This window comes from Monopterus albus, unplaced genomic scaffold, assembly GCF_001952655.1.
Source record: "Monopterus albus unplaced genomic scaffold, M_albus_1.0 scaffold32.1, whole genome shotgun sequence".
NCBI lineage: Eukaryota > Metazoa > Chordata > Actinopteri > Synbranchiformes > Synbranchidae > Monopterus > Monopterus albus.
Window position 1 is genome coordinate 1,017,493 of NW_018127912.1, and position 13,198 is coordinate 1,030,690.

The following is a 13,198-nucleotide window of genomic DNA, read 5'->3' on the forward strand; positions in this document are numbered from 1 at the left end:
ACTTACCTCTAGTTGTATGCGGGTGTTCAGATCTGAGCTCCACCACTCCAGTACAATAAAGATAAGCTTAACATTGTCAGTGGTGCTCAAAGAAAATATCAAAAATAGGGGCATGTGGCTGAGGTGCATACCAAAACATCCAGGGTTCGATTCCCAGCCGGGGAGCCTCTGTCATAACAGCCCTCTCCCTCTGACTTTGTTTCTTGTCGCTCTCTACGCTTTTAACTTTTGCAAAATACCCCCAAAAAGCAAATCATCTCTGCATATGCAGTACCATGTCAGCACAAGGCAATCACTTTACGGTGAGTGACTGAAAACCGATAACGAGGTTTGCGGACACTGTTTTTGAACAGAGACACAACCTTTAAGTAATTTTTGTTTTAAATGCTATAAACTCCAGAAGTAATTGTCCTGGGTGGGGGGAGAAGTTTTAGTACCAAAGATTTAAAACCCAGATAAAACTTTAGTTATTTACACATCAAGATGTGTTTTGTGAACTGGTCCTTTAAAACTAGACGCTGTAATGTGGAAACTGTGCCGTCAGTTTATCCCCTCTGCTCTGTTCTCTCAGGAGAGTGAATGTAAAATGAAAGCACTTGTGAGTCTCCCTCTGTGTGAATGGTTACACATGTTTTTGTCGTCTTGCACAACAGAGACATCGTTATTGACTGAATGAGAAATTCTTCACTAATCAGCATCTCCACCAGAAACCTGAAAAGACAAGCCCCGGTCTCCCTCATCTGCAGATGTGAGGTGATTACTGGCTGACAAACAGATGCCCGCTCCCACCCAGAAGAGCTGGAGGAGACACAGGCCAATCTGACTGATTACAACTAGTTTAATTCAAATCATAAACAATAATTGCAAAATGGTATTGTGATGGAGATGAAGAGCATTAACGAGTCACTAATTCAAAGTACACAGGAAGCTTTGTAATGCAGTGTGTTCATCTGGAGATTAATGATTTCACCGATGACTTGGCAGGTTGGCACGCATGGCTGGAAAAGGCTGTTGTGAGTGACAGTCATCTGTGCAGCCACCATATATCAGATCTTAGAATTTCACTAATTCTGCACTGCATACAACCTCATTCATACAGTTGTTAATTAAAATCGATCTGTCACCAGCCTTTCTTCCTTTATATATGGGTGGATAATGTACTGCACTTAATGTCCAAGCTGGTATATATCCAGGGTACTAGGTAATAAGTACAATACCTGCTTGTCCAGGAATTCTCTGGCATCTTTCTCAATGTGTCCCTCATACAGGTTGGTGGTGAGGCTCATTAGACCCATCTTTGACAAGCCAAAATCTGTGAGCTTGATGTGGCCCATGGAGGTGATCAGGAGACTATATGAAGTGAGGAAACAGGGGTTTAACTTTTAACAGCTATTAGGTTCAAGAATACACCTTTTACAGATTGTATTAAAACAGGGTTTTCAACTAGCTGTGACCCAGGGACCACCATTCTGACTAGGAAGTAACTCAAGGACCGCTGTTGTGGGGTGGCTACATCAGAGGGGCACAAATATAATCCTGAGAGTCACCTTGGCTTTTCTTAATTGTATATATTTGCAGGAAATTGATTATTCGCAAACAGTTGGAAATACATAGAAATGTGTTTTTAAACTACATTACTGAATGCATGATCAGGGACCACCTGCAATGCTTACATAGACCAGCAGTGGGCCACGGACCACTGGTTGAAAACCCCTGCATTAAAAGATAATTCAAATTCCTTTTTTTGTGATTGGCCACTGTGATGACTTCCATGACAGCAGATGAAAATTTTAAAACAGCATCTAATTATTTCTTTGGCAACCTGAGGGCAGCAGAACAAGCTGTTAACACGACACTGACATAGCATTATCACCTTATGGTTGTTTGCCTGTGAAGTACGTGAACGTGTTGGCAAACACTTAACTAAACATTTGTTAGACATGTTGCAACATTAGCATTCATTTGCATCCAAGTCCATCTTTTACTCTCTTCTAGCTCAGTGTTGGTCTCCACCAGCTTCTGGGGGGAATATCTGTCTCTTTAGCTGCTGGCACTTAGTTGCTAACTCTGCCTGTCTGCTAGCCAGGTAGTGCACATTCAGTTTAGCACAGTGGTTTTTGTTTTTTGTTTTTGTTTTTTTGCTGGGTAAAGCTGCATCTGTAAAAAAGGGTGAATGGAGTGAACCAAAGGAAAAAACCATTGAACCAAAACAATAAGCTGAAAAATGCTAAAGCGCTTTCCAGAGATGAGGGAAAATGTTGGGGGGTAATTCTCTCTTGTTAAAATAAAAACACTTTGAGTGCAGCTTCAGACACTCACTTGTCAGGTTTTAGATCTCTGTGGACGATACCGTAGTTGTGCAGGTACTCCAGGGCTAAAACAGTCTCAGCAAAGTACATCCTCGCCAGCTCAACAGGAAGAGCGCCGATGTTCTTCAACAAAGTGGCACAGTCACCACCTACATACAGAGAAACACCACAAGTCACAGCTACTGTAAGGTGAGCAAGGAGTTTCAGACAAATGGTACTGAAAGTCTGAGGGATTACCTAGTGATTCATAGTAACTGTATTTTTATTTATATAAACATTTTAAATGTTGTGTTTCTGTTATTTTTTTAGGCCTGTGATCCACCTTTGCTCCCTTTGCTCCACATTTGTTTGTGTCATCATACATCAGTGACTCATCAAGACTGCCCTTCATGCTTCAGTGTGTCTGTGTAGCAACAGAGGATCCACTGCAGCCAGAGCCTTGCCACCACCCTGAGCTATCCTCCATGGCATTCAGTAAAACCAGAGAGAAAGATGAGTAGGAGCAGCAGTGTGACCCTACTGACCTTGTTTGATTTTTATGGTGGAGAATCACTGTGCTAGAGTCTCATCAGATTACACCGCACTATATACTATCATTTTCCTGAATGTGTCATATATGATTTAGGCACAGGGGGTAACAAGAACAGAGCAGATGACAAACATCATTAGATATTCAGGTGTGTACCTAACGCTTTTATCCAGAATTAAATAAATGAGGTAGAAAAGTTGAATGAACTTAAACTCCAAGATCATTCCCACTACAAATAAAAGTAGTTAGGACTGGAAAGGTTGGAGCCACAGCAGCAGACAAGATTTAAGGGAAGCAAACCATGACCTAATTTGGTGAAGATCATTTCATGGATGCTTAAAAAGTGTGGGATCAGGAAAAAGGAGCTTGGGAAAAAAGGCTGAGAAACATTGTTGCTCTTTTACAAACCAGACAGAAAACTGAACTAATGTTTTCTCAGACTCCTGACGCAGAGAAAGGAAGGGCAAACAAAGCTGGAGAAGTCACTCACTCAGAGTGGGTCCATAAATCATAAACATCTTTTTAATCTCAGTCCACACTCAATGTAAGAAGTCTGCAGGCAGTGTGCCAACAAAAACCCAGTCGGACTCCCTTACCCTCAACATATTCCATGACCATGCATAGATGTCGCCGCGTTTCAAAGGAGCAGAACATGGAGACGACAAAGGGGTTCTCTGCAAAGGTGAGGATGTCTCGTTCCACAAACGCTTGCTGGATCTGGTTCCTCAGGATAAGATTCTGTTTGTTGATCTTCTTCATGGCAAAACGCTGTCGTGTCTCCCTGTGCCGCACCAGGTAGACAGCACTGGAAAAGAGCCAAGACTGATAACCTGAAGGCACTACTGTAGTGGTGTTACTGTGACGTGGGAATGGACAGATAGTAGTGCAGACACAACAGCTGCAATCCTCTCATTTCTGATCCACCAAAGCCAGCTTTAGATAAACTGAAAATCTTTTAAAAAGCAGGAGCAAATGCACTGATCCAGACCAAACAGAGACATTACACATTACTCTTGGTCTACTGGATGAAAACCTGTTTTATGTGAGCATTGTAATTTTATGTCCTCCAGTAACATACATTTAAAACCAAAACTCAACAAAAATAATAACATTTAATCAATCATAATGTTAAAATATACATCGCTGTTGCAGTTTCATCACTGTCGGTGACAAACTGCAACAGCTGAAATCAAAGGTTCCAGATAAAGTTTGCAAATGATCCTAACTAAGGTTATTTTTATTTTAAATATTGTATAATTGGTTGCAGGTTCAATGAGATTTAAACCAGTTGCTTACCCGTATGCTCCATTACTAATCAACTTGATGGTCTGAAAGTCTTCTTCACTTGGTGGCTTGATGACTTTCCCCTTTCCCTGGAGACAACATTTGAAAAATTTAATTTCAAATCACCACAAAGATTGGTTAGATTCAATGTCAAAATCCTTAAATGCCAGTGTTTCCTTGATGATTCTCTGTGTATGTGTTTGTAAAATGCTGTGTAAATGTAGACATATTGCATGTGATTACATGAAAACACACATCTGTCTGCGTGACTGTTTAATCTTCACCTCTGCTGAGTCATCTGTCTCCGGAGTATGCGGACCCTCACTATCATAGCTGTCAAGGCTCACGATTTCTGTTGAGAAACATGTTAGTGCACAATCAAATTTGGCGTCAAACTGAAGATGGACAGTTCTCCCGCTGAAAACACCAGGCCTCCCACGCTGCTGTGAGCAGACGAAAATCTGCAGATGCTCAAACATCTTTAACAAAATAGCTATTCAAGTTTCAAAGCAACCGAAGGGCCAAACAAGTCAAACCACAGAAGGAAAAACATTAGAATTACAATAGCTTCTTCCTATTAATTTTGCTTGTCTCCTTCAGCTCTCCCTCCCCCTCAAATTGTACACTATGCCTCCTTGAGCAACGCAGGCAGCTAATTTTCAGTGTTTTTGCACTGTTGTATGAAACAGCTGCTAGAATAGGCTGATAATATTGCTGAAGCAGGGAAATGATTGAATGATGATTAACTTTGGAAAGAGTTTACAAAGCCACTCTGTAGATAGGTTCATTTAAAACGAAAGCCCCTGAGTGGAGGGTCACACATTCTGTCAACTGTTTCTACGGAGGAATCAAGAAAAGGTGGTGTGAGAGTGTGGATGAGCGAGCAGCTGTGTGGGTGTGCATTTGTGTCTGTGCATGACAATGTAGGTGCTAGTGCAAGTGTGAGATCAAGCTATCAAGTGGCACATTCTTCTTAGCAGAGATTCACTGAGAGAGACATAACATGCCCATATTTCTCATGAATTCAAAAATAAACCCGCAGCAGATTATTGTGAAGAGTCATTCCGGGCCATTTAACCCATAAACTAATGAACAGCTCTTGATGGATTAGACTGGGAGCAGCTGAGCAGATGTGAATTAGAATTGAGAGTTTGGGGTCTGAGCCACGATGATTAAGCAAAGACAGTGATGCCGCTGCACCACCAGCCAGCAAATGATCCAGTCAGTCCAGACTCTACATTGCAATAAATATCCTCATCCTGATCATCCAGTTAAAGCCATTCAGTATCTGACACTGTGGGCCTCCATAAGACAAAACTGAGGCAATTATGCTGCCGGATGCAATTTTAAAAACTGTTTTCTTGATTTTTGTTTATATAGTCCCAAGCTTTCAACACTTTCATACTGCACACTGACTTGGCGGCTAACCCTGGTTTGTTTCAGCACAAAGACATGGGTGATTCCTCTGTGTAGAAATAACACATTTAAATTAATACATTCTTACATATTCCTGGTAACTGGTAAACTCTGATGACTTTTTAAAAACATTTTTATCTCTTACCCTCCAGTGGATCTCTGGTCAGCCCCAGCTGGCTGATGATGTATCGAGGGATGTCCGCCTTCATCAGCTGACCCTCCTTAGCGTGATCCTCCGCTGCCTCCAGCAGATGGTAAAACTCTTCTGGGTTGAACTCCTGTCATTGGAGGAAAGATATGACAAAGCAAGCTATTTTATAAATGCATCTTAATGCTTAAACCATCATAGGTATTTGGATATACCTATAATAATACTGCTATACACAGAAGCTGAAGTAACAGGCTGAACAGAAGGTAGAGTGTGCAGCACAGCCACATTATCACTGTTAATTAACACTCAGCAGTGAAACATATTCCAGTTCATAACAACAGTTTTAACACCCTTAGAGAAGTAATATGGCCAGTGCCGGGGCCACATCACCTGTAGAAGGGAATAAAAAGATACTAATCAGCTCCTGTCCACACCTGAGACACACACACAGGAAATCAACAGCTTTTACTGAGGTGTTTGATGTGTAGGATTACAAAAGGGAACATCTGTCCCTTCCTCTGCAATATCTCCTTGATTCTCAAACAAATTTCCAGGGGAGAAAAGCTTAGAAGGGACTGAATGATTTCAAACACTTGAAGATGTCATAGTCCCAGGTAAGACTGGTAAATTGTGGATGACTCATGATATCAAACCTTCATTATATTTTAACTACAATATGATAATGATTTCACTATGATACAGGTATAATCAGAACATAGTTGTAATCAAAAAGGAACATATGCCACTAAGCCCATTCACAGCCCCCATTTCAGAATCTAAATAATTATCATTTTAATTGTCAGTTAATCTACTGATTATTTTTTCAGTGAATCAATTCATTGTTTGTGAATAGTGAAAATATTTCCATCAGTTTCCCATAGCTCAAGATGCTTGTTTGTCCAGCCAACAACTAATCCAAAGATATTGAATTTACTTTCACAGGAGACGACCCAGAAAATATTTCCATGAGATGCTGGAAACAGTGAATTATAATTATAGTTAATTATAACAATTGCTGTCAATTAGTTTCCATGTTGGCTGACTAACAATCAACAAATCATATTAGCTTTACCTACATTTATTTGGTGTTCTATGCACTGATCAGCTTTCTAATTCACAGATTTATGTAGAACTCATCACTAAACAGGACTAAACCTGCCAACGCCTGAAGTGCCAGTAACCAGAACAGTTCAGAGTTCACATGCCAGGAAAGGACAAAACAACCTCTGGTTAATATCACATCAAGCCTTTCTTGATATTGGCATCAGTGTATTGATTGCAAAGAAAACTGATCACATTAAACCAAAATACTAATTATTTTTCTTGGTACTACAGTCAGGTATTGAACCATGATCACTAATTTTCTAACTGGCAGTAACAAAGTGATGTGATGACAGTGGACAAATAATGATAATAATAATGAAAATAATGTTAATCAAGTCAAATAAAATGTTGCACTGCTTCAGGCCACATACAGTAAATATATCAACTTCTAATCACAAAACTAGAACTGACTTCAACCTGCTGCAGATTCATGACCACACACCGCTACAGGGCTGTCAAACAGACACAATCAGTGTTAATACACCTCCCAACTTTAAATTGCTTTCTTGAAAACCTCCATTTTCCACTGAAACAGCTTAGTGTGGTGTCATGTGGGATTTGGTTTCATTCCTATTGGTGAAATAACATTTTGATTAGAAAGCACAGCCTGGGGCAGCCAGGCTCATTTCCTCCCTCCCCTGCTCTCCCTCATATCTGCTCCCCTAGACCAAAGAAAAAAGAGAGTGTACGGAAAAGGGGAATTAATCTGGCCCTCTGATAGCTTGCGCTGTTGAAGGATAATATTCGGCTAACAGCCGACTGACTGTGTGACATTTTCACCAACTTCGACCTCACAGCTGACTTGAATGCTAAATGAACTCTATGGCCGCGGACAACATTTTATCTTTGTGTGTCTTCTCCTCTCCATCCTGAGGGCCATGAGGATCTGAAGTCCTCTCCACATCCCGCTTGACCTTATCGACTTCTTGGGATGGTTGCCTTGGCAACAGAAAGATGAAGCGCGACTCTTGGAGGAAGGACCATGCCAATTACGAACATGGGAAGCCATCAATCAGTGAGCTCATACTGAGGTGTGGCTAAGCCTCCTGTGTGTACTGCACGGAGAGACTTGTTATCGCTAAGTAATTTGTGCAGAGTTATGTTCTCTATGTATAACATGCCAAGGACACTGCTCTGTGTCCCAGCTGATTCGATGTGCTGCCGAGTAGACCTGACTGGAAGTGGAGGTGGAAAGAATATTCTACAGTTTCGAGTTAAGTTGGAAAAATACCCCATGGCGATGAGCTCTTACTCTGTTGTTGCAGAGATGTGCAGCATGTCTGATGTACTGAATGACAGCTCAAAAAAAATACAACCTCTAAAGCATATTACAACACATTCATACAGCCACATCTCATGCATTAAGAATGCTGAAGGTGAAAGTACATTTACTGGAAGCAAGTGTACATTATGAGCCATTTGTGAATAGTAAAAATGCAACAGAAATGCAGAGGTGAGGTAAAGAGTAAAGTTTCAGCATCTTCTAACTGATTTATATGCTCTGATTTAAATTTGCTATCTCTTTTAGGATTAACAGCAGTTTCCAGCTGTGACACACTTAGCAAACTTGTGTTTCATCACTTCAGACTGTGTGCTCAGTAGACACCGTGCCCCACTTCTGTTCATTCTTTAATACTATTGCAGCCTGAAGGAATCGACTCCCCAGCTCCATGTGGGAGGACAGAAGAGTCTCCTGGCAGATGAGGGAGAATACACGCAGAATAAAAAGGCCCTTGTCACCTGTTTCAGTAAATGCTCATTTGGTGGATCTGTTAAATATCATCTGGACTTGTTTAACGTTTAACAAAATACAGGCCAAACTCTTAGATGGTGATGTTAAACTTACCAAACACTCCAGGAGTCTGGCAGGACGAGATATGATGATGAAGAGTTTTTTGACCAGCTCAGTGACAAAGGTGAGCTCTGAGCTCTCTGAGCGCTCATAGGCCTGATGGAGAAAGAGACAGATTTGTGTTTGAACAGATACAGCAGACATCACTACGCTTCCACAACTCAGGGAGGCCTCAACTCACGTTATGCAGCAGCTTCTCCAGGTTCTCCTGCAGTTCACAGAAATAAACACTGGTAATGAGACCCTCGCGTGATTTGGTCAGGCAGTCTCTGGACAGTTCAGCTACCTGGTGGTGAATGAAGCTGAGGACCCCATCAGCCAGTGGCAGAACACTCTCTGGGGAGTAGTTCTGGATGAACTCTGCCAGCCTCTCCTCCATCTGAGCAGTGGCCTGATCAAAGACAAAAAAATCAATTAACAGCCAGTTACTGTCAGGTTGTCAGGCTGGTGTTGACAGCATAATGTAATCATGCATCACAGACTTCAGTGAACTGTGCTCAGCTAATCTGAATGATGTTTTGAATACATATAAATTTCTTGGTGGATAACTAAAGGGCAACACAAACCTACACCTGCTCTTTTCTATGGATACCCCACTATCAGTGACATCTTAAAGAGGGCCTTCTTGGTGTTTCCATCAGGATGCATGACTGTCCTATTCCCAGCGCAGCAGGGACTTTATCACATTAGCTCATGATGCTGCCAGTGCACTGTGCATTTCTATAGTCTTTTGGAAAGGCTTGCAGCAGTCTAATGGGTGCTGACAAAATCTGCTATAGATAGAATCACTTCCTTGTGACAAATGTTTGAAAAACATGACATTATCAGAATTCAGGCTCCATTAAGCAACCACTAAACACTTTTCTACAGGAGCTGGTAATGACTCTCTTATAATAATGGCAAGGACACAGCAATGTTGAAGCTTCATTCACAGTCATGGGGAGTGTGCAGCAGTATGTGGTTAGATTTCCCATTGCTTCACATTGCATCACTGTGAACAAGTACAGGATGATGGTGTGTGTATGCATCTTACATTATCTGGCATACACTTGTCTGTTTCAGACACTGAGTCATGTATATAACACATGCAGACAGTGTTGAGTTACAGTTTGATTACATGATGGAGCAAGATATGATTTATTTTGTGCTTATGATCCCTGATAGGTTGAATCTAATGTCTCAGCAATGGCTGACTTCAAGTTCTCACACTGCAACAGCTTAACAAGAATGTTATAATAAATAACATATCCCTGTCAGACCTCTGACTAAAAGTTGTTTTTATGTTATACGTCAGAGGGAGCCTCATTCAAAGTAACAAAGACACAGAAGTACAGAGAAGACTGCTCAGTGCAACAGATGTGTGCATGAGGGAGTGTCTCAACACACTTTGTCATTGTCAGAAACTGGCATAAACAACACATATTGAAGAACTGACCAAAAAAATGCTTTATCCTTAACTTTCATTTTAAGACAAAGGAAAGACATCTGGCTTTTATGTACTATCTAAAACTAAATGTGTTCTAAAAGGTGGTTGATTAGCTGTTCGCCCTCTGTGACACTAACGTTAGTGCTGCTTCTTGCAAATGATAACCAATTACAACTCACTCTAGGTAAATATTTTCAAATTGCATTCAAAATGAATTCATGTCTAGCTAAGGAGGTGGTCGTTGCCTGTATGCTCATTGTTTGTATGCATATTTGATGTGTGTGTGGATGCACAGTTTATACTGTATGTGTTTGTGTACAGCCGACCTTGGGGAAACGCTCCTTGTAGACATGGTTCATCATCACTATTTCATTGTCATAACATGATGGGGAGCGCCCAGGGCTGCAGGGAGACAAACACAGAGAGAAGGAGTGTAGTAGACAACGCTGACTGAGAAAACCAAAGAAACCAAGACAGAGTGAGTGGGGACAATATTCTGTATTCTCACTTGAATGAACAAATAAATCACTGCTACTCCTCATGTGCATCCTGCCTGTATATCATGCTAATCCACCAATCAGATATTCCGCATGCTCTGTTTCTCTAATGACCTGCATGTCACATAACACTCCTCCATCACATGCACGACAGGCAAGGCAAAGTCGACATATGGCTGAGAAAAAGCACATAAAACCCTTAAATACCTCTATTCTACAGCAACACATCCTACTCTGAATTAGACATTCACAAACAATAATCGTATTACATACCGTACACACAATATAGCTATACAAAAAGGTGAGATATCAGTGATGATAACGAAGCACGTCAGGGTACAGGAAAGAGGCGTTTTGTATACTGAAGCCATAAGACGGGATAAAATATAGGCCAGCTACCACTGAGCAGCTTAATATGAAAACCTAATACTGATAAGTAGTTAGGGCATGTTGTTTCCAGAGGGAAGGCTATAATAGGTGTGGCTGGATGAAGTGTACACAGGAGACCTCTACTAATAGAGAAACGGCAGCTCTCTGGAGACGCCCAGAACGCTGAAGGGGGGGACTGCTACTGGTATAATAACAGTAGTGGAACATACCCTAACCCTAAGTACTTTTATTCAAATAGTGGGCTACAACTTTGAGGTATTTGTGCTGTACTTGAGTATTTCAGAATTAGAATCAGCTTTATTGGCCAGGTGTGTTGACCACAAGAGGCATTTGACTCTGGTACAGTGGCTCTCAATGTTTACAATGTTATTCTGAAAGGCAACGAGTAAACAAGATAAGACTGAGAGAACAAGAAAAGAAAAAGAAAGTGCAAACAAGAAAAAGGAATGTGCATTCGGAAATAAAAATAAAAATAAAGTAATGTTGAAATATATATATGCACAGTTTAGATGCAGTTTTCCAGATAAATATACTGTATATATACTAGAGTATATTTACAAGGTATTGCACTGAGGGTTGTTGTTCTGTTATACAGTCATGGATTAAGTGTTCATCAGTGTGATGGAAAGAAAAAAACTGTCCTTGTGTCTGGTTGTCTTGGCGTACAGTGACCTGTAGCGCTGCCCAGAGGGAAGTAGTTCTTCCTAAAGTCCACTGTTTTGAGCGTGTTCAGCTCAAGGTTGTTGAGACCACACCACGGTGCCAGCTATTCAACCTCCCCTCTATCTTCAGTTACCTTCTATCTGTAGTCCAGCATAACCCAGATGTGCATCTATGTTTATTGTGTCTTTACTGCTTGGAACTGCAGAGAACCTGCCATAAAACAGTTCTTGAACTGAGACAGACCCACAGCTGGTAATGTTTTCATTACAGTGCTGTTTTTCCTGCTAAATAAATCAGTGAAATGAAATGAAATATTTTAGATATGCTTTGGTAAATGGTAAGTGTTATTAAATAGCCTCAAACCAACCATATGCTAGTCAGTGTCTCAAAACTTTCCAACTATACCTTCATCTGTGGGTCTGAAATACACTGTCACTGAAAGCATACATCTGTAAAAGCAGGGCACAAATATATCATATCATATATGAAAAAGGCTCTGTAATTTCCTAAAAAAGCTGGTAACTGTAGTTTTTAGCAAGCATGACTCAAACTTGAGGAAAGAAAGGATTTATTGGGATGATTTTCAGCTTCTGAGGCTATATTTAGTACTACTGTATATTTAAGGCAGAGCTCTCTTACTGTACAAATGAGTTATATCAGGACATAAAGGGAATGGTTATTGTTTTCATGGGATTTGTTGACCAAAATACAGAATATCACCAACCTTGTTCTTACAAAGTAGTTCAAAGCGGCTCCCCATTGATCCTACTCAAACATTAAACTGCTATGTACACATGAGTCCATCAGTAATTATAATCCACTAATATACTTTATACTGTGCTACTTCTAGAAAACATTAATAATTCTTCTGCCATGTTTATTACAGTTTTTCTGAATTGCTCTAACATGTTTCTTGAAACCACCATTCATTTTCTCAAAACCTTAAACACAAATCCAAATATTCAGACTAAATTCCCAAAACCTCTGACTCTTCTGGCAAAATCAAACAATTGCTTCAAAACCATTTCACCAGCACTCAAAATCAAACAATGCTCATACACAAATGAGTCAATCATATACACACTGCAGCTCAGTTATTAGACTCTACATCAAATAATGGAGAACACAGCATCCAGGACATGTAGTTACAACAAAAAAAGTTGTATTGTATAGTGAATTTACCAAAAACCATGTTACGATCAAAAAAAGAAGAAGAAAGAAAACATCAGAAAGATTATTCTGCCTCAGGATCACGTCTTTGAGCTGGGCCCGGCCAGAGGACTTCATCTACGTCACAGGCAATGTCGTCCCTTGCCAGGCAATGGGCAAAAAACCCTCTGGTGTGGTGGATCCAGCCTTGACAAGACTGCACGTCTATGTCACTACAGGCCACTTCCATTGCCTGTAAGAGATTTTCACAGAGATTCTGACATATTTTCCACCGCCATGCAGAGAAAAACTCTTCTATTGGGTTGAGGAAAGAGCTGTATGGTGGAAGGACCACATTCTGTTCTTGGTCTTACTCTTCCTCGTCCTTTTTGTCCAACACCTCATATTCCTCTACCTCTCATATTGTT

The 13,198-nt window shown here is 40.6% G+C and overlaps 1 protein-coding gene across 4 annotated transcripts in view; it reads right to left on the reverse strand.

Annotated features, from left to right (window-relative positions):
* The window catches only part of LOC109958382 (microtubule-associated serine/threonine-protein kinase 1-like), a 64,942-nt gene that overhangs the window by 15,757 nt on the left and 35,987 nt on the right, over positions 1 to 13,198 (reverse strand). For all 4 annotated transcript variants that reach the window (XM_020596955.1, XM_020596954.1, XM_020596956.1 and 1 more), the window contains 9 exons: positions 10,398 to 10,473; positions 8,827 to 9,036; positions 8,640 to 8,741; positions 5,684 to 5,816; positions 4,407 to 4,474; positions 4,135 to 4,211; positions 3,435 to 3,643; positions 2,320 to 2,458; positions 1,218 to 1,350 (listed from right to left, as the gene is read on the reverse strand). In XM_020596955.1, the coding sequence (XP_020452611.1) occupies positions 1,218 to 1,350; positions 2,320 to 2,458; positions 3,435 to 3,643; positions 4,135 to 4,211; positions 4,407 to 4,474; positions 5,684 to 5,816; positions 8,640 to 8,741; positions 8,827 to 9,036; positions 10,398 to 10,473 (1,147 nt within the window). The remainder of the gene's footprint in view (positions 1 to 1,217; positions 1,351 to 2,319; positions 2,459 to 3,434; positions 3,644 to 4,134; positions 4,212 to 4,406; positions 4,475 to 5,683; positions 5,817 to 8,639; positions 8,742 to 8,826; positions 9,037 to 10,397; positions 10,474 to 13,198) is intronic.